The sequence below is a fragment of the Bacillus rossius genome, assembly GCF_032445375.1.
Source record: "Bacillus rossius redtenbacheri isolate Brsri chromosome 4 unlocalized genomic scaffold, Brsri_v3 Brsri_v3_scf4_1, whole genome shotgun sequence".
Lineage (NCBI taxonomy): Eukaryota > Metazoa > Arthropoda > Insecta > Phasmatodea > Bacillidae > Bacillus > Bacillus rossius.
The window spans coordinates 15136123-15157411 of NW_026962010.1; the positions used below are offsets into that span (position 1 = coordinate 15136123).

The 21289-nt window shown below is 41.1% G+C and overlaps 1 protein-coding gene across 1 annotated transcript in view; it reads left to right on the forward strand.

Annotated features, from left to right (window-relative positions):
- LOC134541725 (collagen, type I, alpha 1b-like) overlaps positions 1-21289 on the forward strand; it is an 80565-nt gene that overhangs the window by 55323 nt on the left and 3953 nt on the right. Inside the window, exons 5-6 of the mRNA XM_063385372.1 lie at positions 5675-5816; positions 8253-8426. Coding sequence (XP_063241442.1) covers positions 5675-5816; positions 8253-8426 — 316 coding nt within the window. The remainder of the gene's footprint in view (positions 1-5674; positions 5817-8252; positions 8427-21289) is intronic.

Consider the following 21289-nt stretch of genomic DNA (forward strand, 5'->3'; position numbering starts at 1 on the left):
CGTCTTCTGCAGAAATATGAAATATCTCTACTTGAGGACCAAACCAGCCCAATTTCAAAAACAAAAATCAGCCACTTAAACAAAACGGTTCTTTAAAAAATATCAATGCTTAAAAAAAATTGGTTGTCTGTAAAGTCGGTTTACGGACGATAGTTTAACGTGACAACGTCATAACAAAACATTGATGAAATGATTGCATACTTTTATGAATAAAATTGAATCGTTTTTATTGAATTATCACTATTTTGTATGGATACAAAGAAGGAGTGAAGTGAAATCTACGATTTAATTGATAAATTTACTTTTATTTGCACCCATTAATTCAAATATGTTTATTACTTTAACGAATAGATTATTTTAACTATATTTTTATACATGTTTGCGATTTAACTTCTTCTTCTAATCTGTGTTATTCTGTTAAGGATAGGACGATGATAGGAAAAGTAGGAAACGAATGGGAGTGTTTCAAGTTTAATGAGCCTCGAAACAGTCAAATCGATGGTTTTTCCTTTTGAGTGGAAGAGAGATAGATGCGGCGCAAGCGTACAATGAGTGTAACGGGACAAATCGTAACGGGACAAATCGTAACGGGACAAATCGTAACGGGACAATGTGCGTAACGGGACACTTTTACGTGCGTGAAGCCGGCGTTCATCGATTTATTATACGTTGTCACGTCAAAACAAACATTTATTATAAATATGGCCACCCAGAAGAAACCAAATTGGTTACATTTTTTTTCCAGTAGCCATATAAATTTAACTTTTTATCTGAAAACATGTTTTTTCTCGCTGGACTTAAGCTTAAGACGTTTAAAGAGCATAAATAAGTTGTTTTAAGTAAGTTTATATGTTATGATAAGGTAGAACACGCAATTTTAACACGCAATCTTCTATAAAAAATAGCCAAATTTGTACTTTGGCTCGTTTGGTTTTAGGGTATAAATATTAGTGTACAGGATACCGACATAACTCTATAAACAAGCTTATTTAAATTTGTAATTTATAATGTTATTTCACATAGGAAATATATTATTGAATGTTATTATAAATAATCGAACTATTTTTGCACTGAAACTCACACAAACTAAACACTGCGATAATTTTCAAGCACAACAATGTGCCAACAACATGCTCGATGATACGCAAGCCAGTAAAATTAAATACCTTACCATAAAATTGATTCTTCTAAATAAAGCATGCGTTGACCACACGATCAGAAGACCAGAAGCACCAGTTGTTTTTTGAATACTCCCTATATTTTAAAATTTCTTCTGAAAGGACTTTAGCTATTTTATTGCACTTTTGGATTCGTTAATTTTTCTATAATTTGCTTCTGAAATAATTTTTTTGTTTCGACCACACTAAACTGAAACATAGTGATAGGACGAACATAAATGTTTCGCTGTCGGCAGCCAGAGGCAAGATGTGTCGTTAGCGCCGTCAGCGCCATCAACGAGGCCAAGCTTTCTTCAGTGATTCATGCAACGGGGAATTTTTATTTATTCAAATTCTTTGACTTTGCAGTTTTGCATTGTTTGCCATTGAAAAAGTTAAGTACATTAAAATTAATATGAAGAGCATTGATTGCGCACAATAACAAGCAAAATAAATCAAAATAAATTCCAACTATTGAATATTCCATTTTCTTTCCCATGGTTTAAATAAATAATGGTCAACGAAACATCAATTAATATACCTAATTTTGATTGAGTTTTTATAGGAAAAACTTGGCATTATCTAGGGAAAAAAAAGTATTGTAAATATATGCAAAAAAACCATAGCCATGTGTTGTACAAATTAGCAATATATTGCTTGTACTTATTCAAACTATTTACAAAGGAATCGTTTGTAAAAGCACAGCTTTTTTTTTTTCTGTGTTGAACCTTCGCGCCGCATTACTGCTGAAAACTTATAATATTGCTGGCACCCAATATGTATTATCGTTGAGACATTTCATATAACCTTTCACGGACTTATTACTCATTGACTGCAGTATTGACATTAAAAGAACCTTTGTTTAAATTGAATCATCTTAGGCTATAGAAAATAATGTGTTGTGCGAAACAATTGAAATTCAAAACAATAATAAACTCATATTTTTTTCTCTTCTAGAATGAGAAAAGTACGCCAAAAAATAATCCGTGAATAAAAATTTACATTTGAGTACTAATTGCTGTAAAAAGCTGCAAGAAGTATTTAAAGTATCAGAGAATAGTACTGTACTTCTGTTATTACATTCCTAGAAATTATATCCAAGAAAATGCTCTTAAACTCAATGCTTTTATTCACAGATTGATTATTTATTGTAAGTATTGAAATGTTTATGGTATCATAAAGCTGAAACGCATAGTTTTGAGCAGTTATTTCAAAACTTAATTATAGAGCAAATGAATTGTGCATCACAATGGATACTGAAAAACACTCGTTTTTTTATTCTGTAAATTCCTTTCGTATTATGTGGGATAGCATAATTTGGTTTCAATTTGTTTTATATTATGTGTATATATATATATATATATATATATATATATATATATATTGCCGTTGTGGTCGAGTGTAATAAGAAAGCTGGCAAAATAACTTGTAAAAAACACAACACCAAGTCGTCATAAAGTTTCTCTTTGAAATATTTTGTCCATGTAGTGTAGCAGTGTCAATTTACAATGTAACCCAATAAGGTTTGGTTCAACAGATATTGATTTTAGCGTCTACAAATAATTAACTGGCCGTTTGACTTACATCGTATAAACTTGTTCATTAATTATTGTAGGTTTTGCTGGAAGTTGGACGCAAGCATTCGATATTTTGTCCTCCTCGTCACATGATCCTTGGCGTGCATGATCACCGAGACCATTCTTATGTGATTAGGTAAAATCGAGTAGATATAGTGAGGCTGTGGCACAATCCCCAGTGCTGTTTGTTAACATAACCGTTTACGTTGCATTAATTCTAAAAACCAAAATGAATGTTTTGTTGTTTCGGTAATTGCAGTATATTTATATAAAAAGAATTATATATTAACATAACGTTTGGACATTAAATCAGGTTTTTTTTTATTTTATTGGTTTCTAATCTATTATGATAAGCACTTTAGGCCGACTTACAAATCTATTAAATAAACAATCACACTCTAAGAGAACGTTCTTCCACAAACCAAAATATTATTTTACATCCCACATAATTAAAAAGAACAATTATAACCTTTTTAAAATATGGGTGTTCAGTAAATATTATTTAACTAGTTATGTTTAAAAATTATGAATATACAAACAATTTAACTTTTTATAAAATAAATATTTGTTAAAAATTAAATTTTTTTTTAAAATGTGCAAATGAAAATTATTACAAATATTCGCCTATGAAATGATAAAAATTATTCAACGATAATTCTTTTTCATGAAGATCATCTTAAGAACCTTCATTGTGTGTTAATTGTCTATGATCATTCAATAATATTCCGTGCAGTGAATGGCATCTATGTTGGCAGTAAATTTCGTATGAAGGTGCTCAATTTAATTAAGTTTGAAATAACATAAGCATGCCACAACTCAAATGTACCTTAACATCTATTTGCGGTCAATGTAATGAAATTATTTGCGTTGTAAAAGTGACAAAACAGTGGTTGGTAGATTCATTTTTGTAAGTGGAGGCCAACAACTTGAATTATATGAAACTGATGTACGCGACCAAAACTTGGCAAACTAAGCCACGGATCGCTACTTTATCACTGAGAAATCCTGAAACTATGGCCTCGTCAAAATGTGACGCAATGCCCCCATGCATATCATCTTCCCGCCACGGACTCGGCAGCAATGCTGGAGGAACAAAAGCAAAGAGCAATGGAAATCTTAAACTGTAAGCGCATGAGAACCGAATTCATACAGCGTTACAGTGTCATTCAGTTGAGCATTTACATAATTGTACATTTACATAGAATGTCTGCATACTAGAAGTGAAAACAATGGAATTAATATAAATTAAGTTTTAAAGATGGATTTTAAAAGCTCGTTGGTAAGATGGAAGCAAAGGGAAATTTTTTAGAATGGGGAGGCAAAGGCATTCGTAAGTGATGAAATCTTTAGATAAGCTTAAAAGTAAAGTTTAGTTTATAAACTCTTTGATAGAGTGATAGGTCCCATATGCCCTAGCGACTATGGCAGTATATACCGGTGCCAGATCTGCAAAGAAAACGTACTGTTGATTATTGCCGACACTTAAATACCTTTCAATGAAATTCCCAGGGCTGGAGGTGAATAAATAAGAGTTGACCACAATAATTTAAAGAAGAATACAGCTCCTTCCGATTGGAGTGTTGGGCTTAAAACCCACTGATAATATCAAGTTTGAAGGTCACCTGTGTTGATCTGAGTGTTAACCATGCTAAGCGGAAACGCTTCGATATACGTAGTTGTCTTCCTGCTGACAACACCACAGTGTTACCTCCACAAAGCGCCACAACTTCCCAGTGGAATTAAATAAACGAGGATGGTAATGTGGAGTTTCAATAAGCCTCCCACCAAAGCGGTCGCGGTTTGATTCCCGCCGGGTGTAAACCTGGTGATTTCGCAACTGAGTCATGGGTCGGACGTTGCAGTGAGCCTGTAGGTTTTCCTTGTTGTGACCCCGCTTCCCCTAGCAATTCACTCCACAAATGTTTCTTTCTCACCTCATCACATCACATTGTACCTCGCGAAACCAATGCGGACTAGACGTTTAGCCTCAATTCATTCATTGAAAACAAGCACCCAGCTTAGTTCTAAAAGTTTTTCGAAACAATTTATTAGCAGAAAATAGAAGTCTGTAGCTTAAAAAATGTATTGTAAATTTCTTATTATTTCAATTTTAAATTTCTTTAGGAAACCGTCAAAGATTTGTAAACGTACAATACTTGTTTGATAACACTCCAAACAGAAATGTAAAGATAAATAATATCTACTTAATGTTAAGGAATTTTAAAAAAAATTCTCACAGTTTAGCACTGGTCTTAAACATAGTGTTTGAAGTGTGTGTGTGTCATCTGACTGGTCTCCAAAGCAACAGTTCACGATGCAGTCTAACTTGCAAAACCATTCATGATTTTGGCGTTCGATCCTTGACGACCACGTGCATTTTTTTTCTTCAATCACTGCTATTTAGAACAACCGTGGCAGAATGATGCGTGGACAGTTGGTAGTACATGAGACTACTGTACATTCGAGGCAATACACGTGACTGTAAATTTCATCGCAAGTGGAGCGGAAATATTCATGTCATAATACATATATATTTGTTAATTTGTAAATTTATATGAAAACCACTGTATCACTTCAAAATAGTTTTCGTAGTAATAAGCAATGGCGTATTTCCAAAAGCTTACATCAAGTCATGCACTCCCATTGCACATATCTTTCAAAGACAGTACCCTGAACAGCTTTCTGGTATTAACTGCGCACATTAATAAGCATGACACAACATAATATAGTCCGATTATTCGATTTTAGAACATTAAATTTTCTTTAACAGTGGCATAAAAAAAATTATGCTTGAATGAATGTCAATAAAAATATAAAATTACGAGGCAATTTTCGAAAAAAATAACTATAGTCATGTGTTGTACAAAGTAACAATATCTTTCCTGTAGTATTGGCGATTGGTTTACAAAGCAATGTCTCGTGAGAGTGTGTTGTGTGTAGAACCGCGGCGGCACGCGGGTGCTCAAGTTGCTTCCCTCGGTCTGGTTCCCGGGGAAGCAGGCGATGAGTTCCCCTCGCCCGGCCAGGAAATGAAAACGCGGCCCTGCGCGGTGGGAGGCGGGTCTCTGCTGGTGTGTGAAGGGTGAAGTGTGAAGGGAGAAGGGAAGTGAAGGAGCCCTACACCATCGCTGGCTGGGGCAGCTCGGCGTGGAGGAGTCTGCCGAGACTGCTTCCCGCCGTGACCCTGCACTCAAGGACAAGGATCGTTCCAATCAAACAAACATTAGTTTGTGTCCAGCGAAGCAGTAGTATGTAAATGGGCATCCGAGCGCAGGCTTCAGGCTGAGAATTGAGGAGTGTGACGTCACGGTGGTCATCTTGTGTTGTGACGTCACGGCGGCCATCTTGGATGGATGTGACCTTGACCTTTGACCTTGACCTTGACCCCGGCGGCCATTTTGGATCCGCCATCTTGGATCCGCCATATTGGATGACGTCATTGTGTTCTCGAAAATTCCGGCGATGTGTTTTCCGCCATATTGGATGACGTCACTGTTGCATTTTCCGTTACGGCCGCCATCTTTAACTTTTTTATTTATTATCCGATTTCAACGAAATTTCTTTTAAAAATTATTAATAAATGCATTTAAAAAAATTTTAATAATAAATAATTTTAAAATTAACAATTACGACACGGAGTTTGGAGTCCTCGGTTCGAAACCGACGGGTGCAAAAAAAATTAAAAATGGCGACCGATCCTTCCCTCACAGTGGGTGCTGGCAGACTGACCCCCACCACTTCTTACCAATGCATAAACGAACTTACACCCCCCCCCTCCACCACCCCCCCCCCCACCACCATAAAAAAATTATGTTTTTCGCACACGACGATCCACCCCTCCCCTTTTTTATTTTATTATTATTTTTTCATCGTAATATCCACCCTCCTCCACCACTACTCTAGTTTTTTCCCCTCCCTCCCTCACTTTACCGTCATTCCCACCCCTACCCTCCTCCTCACCCCTATTCTACCTTTTAAAGTATAAATACCGGCCGCAGGACCCGGGAGCCGCCAGTTTTTGCCTCAGTTCCTCCTCACCAGCATCGTGGTCCTTGCAGCAACTAACATGTCAACGAAAAAATCAATCTATGACCCATGGATGCTGGAGTCCTCGACGCAAATACGTAGTGACGATATGAGCGATGAAGAAGACGAGGAAACATACCTTCACAACTGGTATGCCATCGAGTGCTGCAGACGACAGGGACGTCGCTGGTCGCGAGACGAGCCACGGGGTCGATCCCCCGATCGTGACCTCTCACCAGTGGAGTCTGCCCGTCAAGTGTTTGGAGAGGCGGGCTCTCGTCAGTTCGTGAACCATGAACCATCACGTGAGGCGTCATTGTCCCACACCACCATTGCTGGTGCTGCCCGAGAGCCTGATACATCTCGTGACGGATCTCCATCTTTGTCATCTCCCACACCGTCGAGACCATTAACGCCACTAACGTCAATTGCATCACGCCGAATGTCAAGTTCTGCAATGTCTACACCGTCGCCATCGCTACCTCATCATCATCCCGTGTCGAAGTATACGGATAGCCATCGCTCCATACCAGAGTCCACAGAAGAACAGTGATCTGCGTGACGACAAGTATAGCGTGAAATATTTACAGTGTTCAAAGTTTGAGACACCTTGCTGTCGTGAACTGTGTCCCGTGGCCAGATCAAAACTATTGTTTGACGCTAACTTTAACGCGGCAATGCATATTCATAGGCAATGCAAAAATTAACCGTCATATACTTTATAAATATATTTATTTTGATGTTGTATATTTTATGCAGTGAATCTTTTTAATCAAAACGTGAACGAAGAAAAAAATAGCCATGTTCTTACAACTATTTTGTTTTTTGCATCTTTGTTAAAAAACTTTGTAATCAAGAAATATTTTTTTAAAAATGTATATCTACAAAACTAAATTAAAATTCTTATAATGTTTTTGATGTTAAAGTATGTATAAAAAAACTTTTTAAACAAATGAATATAAAAAAAATAATTCTACGTCTAAACGGTACGAAGAAGGTACTTGGTAGGGGGGAGGGGGAATTGGGGCAAAAACTAATGTGTGAGCGATGTATATATATATGTATGTATGAAACGCAGAGAAAATAAAATGGAAAAAAAAAACTTTTAATGTTTGTGTTTTATCGTAATAATAAATCCTCCCAAGTCACTATACACACATTGTTTTTAAAAACAAAAAAATATCTCTTCATGTTTATACTTGAAAAAAAAAATTATACATATTTATACTTGTAAAAAAAATTAATTCTTTTCAGCTTTATACTTGGAAAAAAAATTATTCATCTTTATACTTGGAAAAAAAATTATACATATTTATACTTGGAAAAAAAAATTATACATCTTTATACTTGGAAAAAAAATAAATTCTTTATTACTTTATACTTGTAATAAATATTAAAAGTTATTCTTTATAAAATAATTTTTTAATATATTGTTAGCACGTGGCGACCAGCACACGAGTCCTTGAAGAGGACGTTAGGTCTCTGCCCCCAGCGCCGGGTCCCACGGTTCGGCGAGCCACATGGAGGGGGAAGATGCACCAGCATGGTCCAGGGGAGAGGAGGGGAAATTTTTGCAAACTAAGATTCCCACCACCTCCACCCCGCCTCCACCGCCGCGGCCAGGGGACGCCGGACCCCCACCACCGCCGCGAGCGCTGTGGAGGGGGTAAAAGTCGCCTCACTGTCCGGCCGACCGCGTAACGGAGCAGCCGTGCTTCTCGCACGCTCCCCGCATGACGCATATATACACGTACAGAAATTAAAAAAAAATACAATTTATTACATACAAAGTTTTATTTATACAAAATATGTTTTACACACACAAGTATTTAATTTAAAAAAAAAAAACTCATTGTTTTAAAATATCCTTTTCATCAATCCACGAGTCAAACTCTGGTCCATGATGCAACCATCGTATTAAGGCCTTACCCTTCTTACGCCGTAACACTTTTTCAACGAGAAAAGTATCTGGAAATTTAGTTTTCATAATCTCTTCTCCATAAAACGCCCCTGTTATACGTTTTCCTTTCAGATCCTCGAGAAAATAAGTACGCGGATACGTATTTTTTATTCTACATACACGAAATAGTTCACCAGTCCAATTCCCCTTGTAAAGTCTGTGAAAAATTCCGCGATTTTTCGAAATCCGCACAATGTCGCCGATATTCGCTTTTTTCTTTCGCGAATCTAGTATATTAGTCTTGGAGTACACAGTTCGAAGCAGTCGATTGTCCTTTACGTCCTTTGGCTTCATTTTCGTTGTAGAATGCACAGTAGAATTGTATTCTCGTACCAGTTTAGGAAGTAAACTCAGCCACTTGTAATTACCGTTCACTGTAAAATTCCTATACAGTTTATTCTTCATCGTACGAATCACTCGTTCTGCCATTGACGCTTTGACACCGCTAAACGTAGAATAATGCGTAATGCCAAACTTTTTCATCAGTGCCTTGAATGATGCATTGTAGAATTCTTTCCCGTCGTCCGTCTGCAGTATCGAAGGTCTTCGTTTATGTTTCAAAATATCCGCCATGGCATTCGTAACTTCCACGGCGGTTTTCCGTTTTAAGGGTCTAGCCCACAGGAACTTTGAATAAGTGTCTATGACTATGAGAATGTACCTGTAGCCCTTGTTCACACGCGAATACTCAATCATCTCGATCAGGTCAGACTGCCAATTGTCGTCTAATCCTTTGGTTTTTATTTTTCTTCGCGGATAATTACGTCTTGTGGGTTTATGCAACTCGCCCGCAATGGCAAACTTTGACATGATCACTATTCAATATATCCCGCTTCCCGTAATTCTTCAAGTATGGAAGTGATTTCGTTGGTGTGCGAATTATTTCCCACGCTCTGAGATGCCTGTAGCAGTCTAAGACGATCAACTATTTCATTGGGGTCGTCATAATATACATAGTCCAATTTTCTACCAGTGTCGAGTTTATAAATTCCGGCCCCTTCGATGTCTAAGAAAAGACTAGCTATCAAAGGATATTTCTCATGTTCATAATCTTTGAATCGACCTGTTTTCGGGTCATTTTTCACGTAAACGGCGTTGGAAGCGTCTAGCAATCTTCTATATTTTCGCAAATCCACCTCTGAATATCGTCGCGGTTTTTTACGAAACAAAAGTTCGCATAATCCGCGAGTAAGTTTTATCACCTCTTTTCCACATTCAATATTATCGCCGGACACGAAATGTACTTCCTTCGAACCAAGGACCCATTTACTACCTCGTTTATGCACGCCATACGTCGCGTCGCTGTTTCGAGGCACAGATGAGGCCAGGTACTCGCTAGCGAGAGGACCGACTTCGAAACCCTTTTTATTTCGAGGTTTCTTCCTAAAAGTTCGACCGACACGAACTTTGTCTTCGCTAGTAGATACGTTGGAATCGTCTGTTAATTGTGGACTCCGCTTGCGTTTGCCCGTGGACGTAGTTTGCGGCTCCTCTTTTACTTCGATTTTAGTCGGTTTCTCGTTTTCGACGCCCCCTCGCCTGGCTATGAAACTATCCAGACGCGCACTCAAGGGCCTCAATTTTTCCTCTCTTCGAACCTCGTCGCTTAATCTATGTTGCTTGGCGAGCAAGTACTTTGTTCGTATGGCCTCGATGACATCGTGCAGTTGCTTAGCCAAATCGGTGTTAACATCCATACTGTTTATCTCGAAGCACCTTAAGACCCCAGACGTAAATTAAGTTTTGACAGAAGCGACTTTAGGTCGTCGCGTCTTTGTGCATTCGATACTTCGATCATGTCGCGAATTCGAGAATCCGAAGCTTCCACGCGCTGGTCTATGGCTACGAGGTACACGAATATTTCGTCCTTTGCGCGTTTTATTTCCTGGCCGAGTAGCGAAATGTATTTACGTATTTCATCATCATGTTTCACGGTGCATAGTTCGGTACGCGGAGCTCCACTGCTACGTCCAAATTTCGAAATGCTATGATTCATGTTTGACGATAAACTGATCGAAACCCTGTCTGTACCTGCCCTTATATAGAGGCCAGTCCTTTACGATGACTAGAAATCCGTGTTCTTCTTTCCAACACAAGGAACACATGTCTTTAAATTCCTGAAACGACATGTCGGTGTTTACGTGATCGTCGTAAGCATGACGTAAATTAAGTTCGTCCATGCGAAACAAAACTATTACATTCGCATTATCACGCAGCAAATGTTTGGGTATTCTACCGTACGTCTGACACAGGTATACGCAGTCTACCTTAGCGTGTCTACCCATGGAAAAGTACTCTTGTATTACGCCTTGTTTCTCACAAGCCACATCATCGAACACAAACACGGAATTAGGCTTTGCTTCGTCGGTAGACACCACATCGGTATTATCGCTAAACGGAAAATACTCCAGACCATCCACCGAGCGAAGAACAGCGGCCAAGCGCTGGTACTTTGGCTGTTGCAACGACTTGGAATACAAGTAAACGTTCTTGAACCGAAGACCGTTTGGCTCCTCCAGTAAACTCAGTAAAACACACGTCTTGCCGCAGTTTGACGGTCCTGCTATGATGCAACGTACGGTGGACGGTAATAATATACCATGTCGTGATTCACGACCGATAGTTTCATCGTCTTGCGTAATGCACACTGGCAAACAAACATCTTGCTTGACTACCTCCATCGTACTGACGAAAATTCTATAAGAGAAATCGTATTTATTGATATTAGGTCAGTTGCATGTAATGTCTCGAAGAGGCAGGAACAAACAACACATTGGTGCGGGACTCGTAAACTCGCTGATAAACAATCTACCATTCGAGCTACACATTCCCGGCTACAGATTTTGCGGCCCCGGCACGAAACTAGCGAAAAGGTTAGCTCGAGGTGACGTGGGAATTAATTCTCTCGACGAAAAGTGCAAGCAGCACGATATCGCATATTCATTAAGCAAGGATCTGGAATCTAGGCACCGGGCCGACGAGATATTGGCACAGGAAGCCGAGGTAATAAGCAAATCGCCGGACGCGGGACTAGGAGAGAAAATCGCGGCCTGGAGCGTATCTAAAATCATGAAGGCAAAGACGAAATTAGGAATGGGTGCTCGTCGCCGGACCAGGTGTCGCAAGATCAAGAAGCGCAAGACACAAAGATCCAATAAGAAAAAGGGCGGGTTTTTACCGCTGCTGGTGCCTGCTATAGGTGCACTAGGCGGGATCGCAGCAGCCGCGGCAAATATCGCTAGAGCAGTCAACACTAGCAAGAACCAGAAAAATCAATTAAAGGAAGCACAACGACACAACGCCAACATGGAAGCCATTGCCATCGGTAAAAAAAAAAACGGCGCAGGACTGTACCTACGACCTCACAAGGCAGGTCGAGGCATGAAAAAGAAACGAGTAAAGAGAAAATCCTAAGATCCCTACCGAAACGACCGCTCACCAACGTAGATTTAATAAAGTACGCACGCAAACTTAAAATACCAAATTTCCGTGGCGTGTTTATGCGAGACAATTTGCCCAGCAAGCCAAACACACGTGAGTGTGCCATAATTAATTTAGACACGTCGACGGGTCGAGGCACGCACTGGGTGGCCTATGTAAAGACGGGAAAAAAAGCAACTTACTACGACAGTTTTGGTAATTTACGTCCTCCGCCCGAACTTAGGCGGTACCTGGGTCGGACCACTACGATGTTTGCAATTACGAAACGGAACAGAGGCCTAATCAAACAAATTGCGGACACTTGTGCTTGAGATTTCTGACCAAATATGAAGTATATAAAATAAACGTACAGTAGCGAAAATCAATCAGTCATGTCCGTAACACTCATATTGACAGGTCGTAGCTCGCAGCTACGAGCCACATTCTACCCGCCTCTGGATTTAGTCGGAGAATGGTGTATCGGGCTCGTAGATTTTCAAACGTATAATGCCATACCTAATATCGACGAAGAAAACTGCAAAATGTGCTTCTTGAAAAGTGATGGAACAACAGCTCGGGAAGTTGCCATACCTACCGGCGCATACGAGTTGAGCGATATTACAAATTACATCAAGCAAGCCCTGTCTCCAAACACAATTTTCGAGTTGCGAGATAATCCAAACACGCTACAGTGCGAACTTTACTGCAGTGAAAATGTCGACTTTACGAAACCTGGCACCATAGGTACCATGCTCGGATTCGAACCTGAAAATATACGCAGCCAAGACCTTGCACGTCTCCACGCGACCTGTAAATATCATGTCGACAAATGTAATACGCATAAACTGTAATTTGGCAAGTGGAACGTACCTCGACGGAAAACTAAACAACATGGTACACGAGTTTTCGCCAACGGTTTCGCCCGGATATAAACTGGTTGAAGTACCGCAAAGTATCATTTACGCCCCTGTGCTTGCCAAAACAGTACACGAGGTGGTAGTCGACATTGTCGATCAAAACGATAAACTAGTAAATTTTAGAAACGAAGAAATTACACTACGTTTACACTTGAAGCGATGGGACTGATTTTCAAGACCTATAAATCAAATAAGCGACACGAACCCAGGACCAGTCTGTTGCGAGGCCGCGGCGCGCTAACACCTCTTAACGTTAAGTATCTCCGAAGTTTAGGCTACAAAGTTCACAAGCATGGAAGATTATTTAAACGTGTCAGAAAAAGCTCAGTTTAGCGACGATGTAAATAAATTTGAATATCACTGCTACGCACCCTACCTCCAAGGACCGTATATGCCCGGTAGGGAAATACGCATCCCGGTACAGAAACAAGACGTTTACACTCTACCCTGCCAGTCGTTTATTCGTATAAGAGGCACGTTGACAAAGGCGGACGGAACACATCCCACAACTGCATATTTCGGTCGAAACGGAATATTGCATTTATTCGAACGAGTTATTTTCGAATTGAATAATATTGCGATCGATGAATCGTGGGACTTGGGCATTACCGCCACGATGAAAAATTACCTGTCTCTAACACCGAACGACCTGAGCGCGACCAAAATCGCGGGTTTTGGAATGGAACCCGATTTCAAAATTCCCATCTACGAATCTGGAAAATTCGAAGTTAGCATACCGCTTTCGATGCTTCTCGGCTTCGCGGAGGATTACAAGAAAATATTAATTCAAGCCCGCCAAGAACTCGTGTTAATTCTAGCGACATCGCACCTGAATGCCGTCGTGGGAGCACCCGGAAACGACCCCCAGCCGGTCGCAGTTACCGTCACGAGCACCGAGTGGTTTGTTCCGCACATAACCGTCAGCACGAAAGAAAGAGTCAGACTTTTAAGTTACGTCAAAAAGGACAAGACGGTCGAAATTGCGTTCAGGAGCTGGAATCTCGTAACGTGCTCCTTACTGACCCAGAATAGACGCAATCACTGGGTCGTCAAGACGTCGAGCAGTACGGAAAAACCTAGGTATATAATATTAGCTTTGCAGACAGACAGACAAACGAACCTCAAGACCGACAGATCGGTGTTTGACCACTGTTTTATGGAAAATGTAAAATTATTTTTAAACAGCGAAAGTTACCCGTACGTGGACATGAACATTGATTTTGAAAATGGCGGTATTTCCTTGCCGTATCACATGTACACGCAGTTCCAATCTTCGTACCACGGACGAGAATCGCACCCTATCCTAAGTCCAGGCACCTATAAAACATTAGCTCCGCTAATCGTATTTGACGTGAGCAAACAAGACGAATCGATTCGCAGTTCTATGATTGATTGCCGATTGGAAATTTCCACGAAAGATGACATACCGCCACTCACAACGGCGTACTGTCTAATCCTACATGACAGAGTAATTAATTACGATGCGTTTTCAGGTCTCGTGAAAATATTGAACTAGATATAAATACGTCTGCATGTATCATCCCATCATCAGTCGGTTTCGGAATGTACTGCAACCTGCAATGTTTCCAGAGCCAAAATGTGTTCGTGCTCAAGGAAATTGCCGTCACTCACGACGGCCGGACTCGAACCCGCAGCTTCCGACCCCCGTATCCGTGGAAACTACTAGACGAAAAAAGTAAACGGTCGAACGAATGGCTATGTAAATATTATCACGGACTAGAGTGGGACGAAGGAAAAATTCCGTACCACCAAGTGAAAAACACACTTCAAGATTTACTACTGCGAAATCCGCGTGGTATAATCTACGTTGCCGGACCTGAACAGAAGAAATGGCTACGAGGACTGTGTGACGACGGAGCAGCTGAAATCGTGGATATACAGACCGACTACGGCTGTCCTTCCCTGCGCAAACTATGTTCAATGTACGAAGCCAAGCATCCAAACGACAAGTTTGAACGTGTCTGTGCCTGTTCAAACTCGCAGCTAATGCAGAAATGGCACGCGCAGCAGTGCGAATAACTTTTTTTTTAAATATTGGCAAACCCGATTTTTTTTTGTCAAATAGTGGCACACCTGAATTTAATTTTTTTGGTATAAATAGCTCGAAAACCGTGCTCTATCAATCAGTTGACGTTCGGACACGATGACGCCATTCCAGCCGGAAACCGAGTACCTGAGTGCGAAACCAGACTACAGCTGTATTTAATACAGTTTCCTGGACGAAGAAGAAAATTTACGCACGTATACGGAAATATGTTACGGTGGAGTATTACATTTCTTAATGGCTCATTCACCACGCAGTTATGAGCCATCACAACAACAAATAAACTGTTGCGGGGCGGAAAAGTGCGTCGTGTTTAACCTCAGACCAACATCCGTTCTTCCATGCACCAAGGAAGAAATTCTCGGTACAACTCTACACGCATCCGACTGCACGTCAGAAGACTGTAGCGGTATCGACCCCGGCACCCCGGGCTGCAGTGAGCAGTCCAAACCCGAGGTTTCGAAGCGCAGCGACCTGTCCAAACTCGCCGCTTCGAAGCGCAGCGACCTGTCCAGACCTGAACTCAAGACTAGGACTCGACGTCGACCCTCTCCCAGACTCGAACCGGCAACTCGGCGCCGCAGCACCAAGAAACGTGGATTGAGCGTCGATACGCCGCAGATCTACACTGATAATGCTACGGACTTTTACGAATTTGATTCTGTAAAAACCATTCGTACCGCCCTGTGTTCTGTACTCTCTGCCTTGCTAGATGTTTTGAAGTAATAAAAAAATCAAAAAACTATTGTAATGACTTTTTATTTATCCTTCCGTTTAAAAAAATAATAATTTGGGATTGAAAAGGTAATCGTAAAATTAAAAAAAAATGATATTTTACAGCCGGTTATGTAAATATTAAAGTGATGAAAATAACCTAATCTATAAAGTGTCATAATATATAAATTTTTAATAAGTTGGTAATTATTTCGTCTGGAGCATGGCGATTCACGTGGTGAATCTTCCAGCTGCCAGGAGCTGAGTGAATCTGATTGGCCAGTGGATATCCCCACCATGCCGTCGGCCCTAGGCGGGGATTGTCAGCCTCCCTCCCGATTCCCGCAACATTCGCTCCTCCCACTTCCCTCATCCCTTCCCCTGATTGCAAAAAATCGTCCTGACCATGCTGCAGTTTTCGCAGGGCCTGATTGGCTAGAGTCTGTGACCAAGGGGGGAATTTACCTATAAATTGGCGTGTGAGACGTCGTGGGCTTCACTTTTGGTCTTGCCGCCGTCACCGCATGTTCCCGTTTGAGCTTCGTTGCGACTCTTTCCGCCTCTACAACTCCAGCAGCTTGGTAAGTACAACTTCTCCGTAAATTTTAACTTTGAAAATTTTGACGTAAATTTTAACTTTGAAAATTTTTCCGAACGTTTTCAACTTTGAAATTTTTTCCGAACGTTTTCAACTTTGTAAAAATTTTTCGTAAATTTTAACTTTGAAATTTTTCCGAACGTTTTCAACTTTGAAAATTTTTCCGAACGTTTTCAACTTTGAAAATTTTTCCGAACGTTTTCAAGTTTGAAATTTTTTTGAACTGTAATTTTTTTTAATCTTTTACATTACGGTCTCGCGTGTGTGTATGCCTTCGCTGCGGCCTTCACTCAGTCAGCAAGCCTAACAGCTGGCCACTGGGTGAAGGCCGCAGCGAAGGCATACACACACGCGAGACCGTAATGTAAAAGATTAAAAAAAATTACAGTTCAAAAAAATTTCAAACTTGAAAACGTTCGGAAAAATTTTCAAAGTTGAAAACGTTCGGAAAAATTTTCAAAGTTGAAAACGTTCGGAAAAATTTCAAAGTTAAAATTTACGAAAAAATTTTACAAAGTTGAAAACGTTCGGAAAAAATTTCAAAGTTGAAAACGTTCGGAAAAATTTTCAAAGTTAAAATTTACGTCAAAATTTTCAAAGTTAAAATTTACGGAGAAGTTGTACTTACCAAGCTGCTGGAGTTGTAGAGGCGGAAAGAGTCGCAACGAAGCTCAAACGGGAACATGCGGTGACGGCGGCAAGACCAAAAGTGAAGCCCCCGACGTCTCACACGCCAATTTATAGGTAAATTCCCCCCTTGGTCACAGACTCTAGCCAATCAGGCCCTGCGAAAACTGCAGCATGGTCAGGACGATTTTTTGCAATCAGGGGAAGGGATGAGGGAAGTGGGAGGAGCGAATGTTGCGGGAATCGGGAGGGAGGCTGACAATCCCCGCCTAGGGCCGACGGCATGGTGGGGATATCCACTGGCCAATCAGATTCACTCAGCTCCTGGCAGCTGGAAGATTCACCACGTGAATCGCCATGCTCCAGACGAAATAATTACCAACTTATTAAAAATTTATATACTATGACACTTTATAGATTAGGTTATTTTCATCACTTTCATATTTACATAACCGGCTGTAAAATATCATTTTTTTTTAATTTTACGATTACCTTTTCAATCCCAAATTATTATTTTTTTAAACGGAAGGATAAATAAAAAGTCATTACAATAGTTTTTTGATTTTTTTATTACTTCAAAACATCTAGCAAGGCAGAGAGTACAGAACACAGGGCGGTACGAATGGTTTTTACAGAATCAAATTCGTAAAAGTCCGTAGCATTATCACTGTAGATCTGCGGCGTATCGACGCTCAATCCACGTTTCTTGGTGCTGCGGCGCCGAGTTGCCGGTTCGAGTCTGGGAGAGGGTCACGTCGAGTCCTAGTCTTGAGTTCAGGTCTGGACAGGTCGCTGCGCTTCGAAGCGGCGAGTTTGGACAAGTCGCTGCGCTTCGAAACCTCGGGTTTGGACTGCTCACTGCAGCCCGGGGTGCCAGGGTCGATACCGCTACACTCTTCTGACGTGCAGTCGGATGCGTGTAGAGTTGTACCGAGAATTTCTTCCTTGGTGCATGGAAGAACGGATGTTGGTCTGAGGTAAAACACGACGCACTTTTCCGCCCCGCAACAGTTTATTTGTTGTTGTGATAGCTCATAACTGCGTGGTGAATGAGCCATTAGGAAATGTAATACTCCACCGTAACATATTTCCGTATACGTGCGTAAATTTTCTTCTTCGTCCAGGAAACTGTATTCAATACAGCTGTAGTCTGGTTTCGCACTCAGGTACTCGGTTTCCGGCTGGAATGGCGTCATCGTGTCCGAACGTCAACTGATTGATAGAGCACGGTTTTCGAGCTATTTATACCAAAAAAATTAAATTCAGGTGTGCCACTATTTGACAAAAAAAAATCGGGTTTGCCAATATTTAAAAAAAAAGTTATTCGCACTGCTGCGCGTGCCATTTCTGCATTAGCTGCGAGTTTGAACAGGCACAGACACGTTCAAACTTGTCGTTTGGATGCTTGGCTTCGTACATTGAACATAGTTTGCGCAGGGAAGGACAGCCGTAGTCGGTCTGTATATCCACGATTTCAGCTGCTCCGTCGTCACACAGTCCTCGTAGCCATTTCTTCTGTTCAGGTCCGGCAACGTAGATTATACCACGCGGATTTCGCAGTAGTAAATCTTGAAGTGTGTTTTTCACTTGGTGGTACGGAATTTTTCCTTCGTCCCACTCTAGTCCGTGATAATATTTACATAGCCATTCGTTCGACCGTTTACTTTTTTCGTCTAGTAGTTTCCACGGATACGGGGGTCGGAAGCTGCGGGTTCGAGTCCGGCCGTCGTGAGTGACGGCAATTTCCTTGAGCACGAACCCATTTTGGCTCTGGAAACATTGCAGGTTGCAGTACATTCCGAAACCGACTGATGATGGGATGATACATGCAGACGTATTTATATCTAGTTCAATATTTTCACGAGACCTGAAAACGCATCGTAATTAATTACTCTGTCGTGTAGGATTAGACAGTACGCCGTTGTGAGTGGCGGTACGTCATCTTTCGTGGAAATTTCCAATCGGCAATCAATCATAGAACTGCGAATCGATTCGTCTTGTTTGCTCACGTCAAATACGATTAGCGGAGCTAATGTTTTATAGGTGCCTGGACTTAGGATCGGGTGCGATTCTCGTCCGTGGTACGAAGATTGGAACTGCGTGTACATGTGATACGGCAAGGAAATACCGCCATTTTCAAAATCAATGTTCATGTCCACGTACGGGTAACTTTCGCTGTTTAAAAATAATTTTACATTTTCCATAAAACAGTGGTCAAACACCGATCTGTCGGTCTTGAGGTTCATTTGTCTGTCTGTCTGCAAAGCTAATATTATATACCTAGGTTTTTCCGTACTGCTCGACGTCTTGACGACCCAGTGATTGCGTCTATTCTTGGTCAGTAAGGGGCACGTTACGAGATTCCAGCTCCTGAACGCAATTTCGACCGTCTTGTCCTTTTTGACGTAACTTAAAAGTCTGACTCTTTCTTTCGTGCTGACGGTTATGTGCGGAACAAACCACTCGGTGCTCGTGACGGTAACTGCGACCGGCTGGGGGTCGTTTTCGGGTGCTCCCACGACGGCATTCAGGTGCGATGTCGCTAGAATTAACACGAGTTCTTGGCGGGCTTGAATTAATATTTTCTTGTAATCCTCCGCGAAGCCGAGAAGCATCGAAAGCGGTATGCTAACTTCGAATTTTCCAGATTCGTAGATGGGAATTTTGAAATCGGGTTCCATTCCAAAACCCGCGATTTTGGTCGCGCTCAGGTCGTTCGGTGTTAGAGACAGGTAATTTTTCATCGTGGCGGTAATGCCCAAGTCCCACGATTCATCGATCGCAATATTATTCAATTCGAAAATAACTCGTTCGAATAAATGAAATATTCCGTTTCGACCGAAATATGCAGTTGTGGGATGTGTTCCGTCCGCCTTTGTCAACGTGCCTCTTATACGAATAAACGACTGGCAGGGTAGAGTGTAAACGTCTTGTTTCTGTACCGGGATGCGTATTTCCCTACCGGGCATATACGGTCCTTGGAGGTAGGGTGCGTAGCAGTGATATTCAAATTTATTTACATCGTCGCTAAACTGAGCTTTTTCTGACACGTTTAAATAATCTTCCATGCTTGTGAACTTTGTAGCCTAAACTTCGGAGATACTTAACGTTAAGAGGTGTTAGCGCGCCGCGGCCTCGCAACAGACTGGTCCTGGGTTCGTGTCGCTTATTTGATTTATAGGTCTTGAAAATCAGTCCCATCGCTTCAAGTGTAAACGTAGTGTAATTTCTTCGTTTCTAAAATTTACTAGTTTATCGTTTTGATCGACAATGTCGACTACCACCTCGTGTACTGTTTTGGCGAGCACAGGGGCGTAAATGATACTTTGCGGTACTTCAACCAGTTTATATCCGGGCGAAACCGTTGGCGAAAACTCGTGTACCATGTTGTTTAGTTTTCCGTCGAGGTACGTTCCACTTGCCAAATTACAGTTAATGCGTATTACATTTGTCGACATGATATTTACAGGTCGCGTGGAGACGTGCAAGGTCTTGGCTGCGTATATTTTCGGTTCGAATCCGAGCATGGTACCTATGGTGCCAGGTTTCGTAAAGTCGACATTTTCACTGCAGTAAAGTTCGCACTGTAGTGTGTTTGGATTATCTCGCAACTCGAAAATTGTGTTTGGAGACAGGGCTTGCTTGATGTAATTTGTAATATCGCTCAACTCGTATGCGCCGGTAGGTATGGCAACTTCCCGAGCTGTTGTTCCATCACTTTTCAAGAAGCACATTTTGCAGTTTTCTTCGTCGATATTAGGTATGGCATTATACGTTTGAAAATCTACGAGCCCGATACACCATTCTCCGACTAAATCCAGAGGCGGGTAGAATGTGGCTCGTAGCTGCGAGCTACGACCTGTCAATATGAGTGTTACGGACATGACTGATTGATTTTCGCTACTGTACGTTTATTTTATATACTTCATATTTGGTCAGAAATCTCAAGCACAAGTGTCCGCAATTTGTTTGATTAGGCCTCTGTTCCGTTTCGTAATTGTAAAACATCGTAGTGGTCCGACCCAGGTACCGCCTAAGTTCGGGCGGAGGACGTAAATTACCAAAACTGTCGTAGTAAGTTGCTTTTTTTCCCGTCTTTACATAGGCCACCCAGTGCGTGCCTCGACCCGTCGACGTGTCTAAATTAATTATGGCACACTCACGTGTGTTTGGCTTGCTGGGCAAAGTGTCTCGCATAAACACGCCACGGAAATTTGGTATTTTAAGT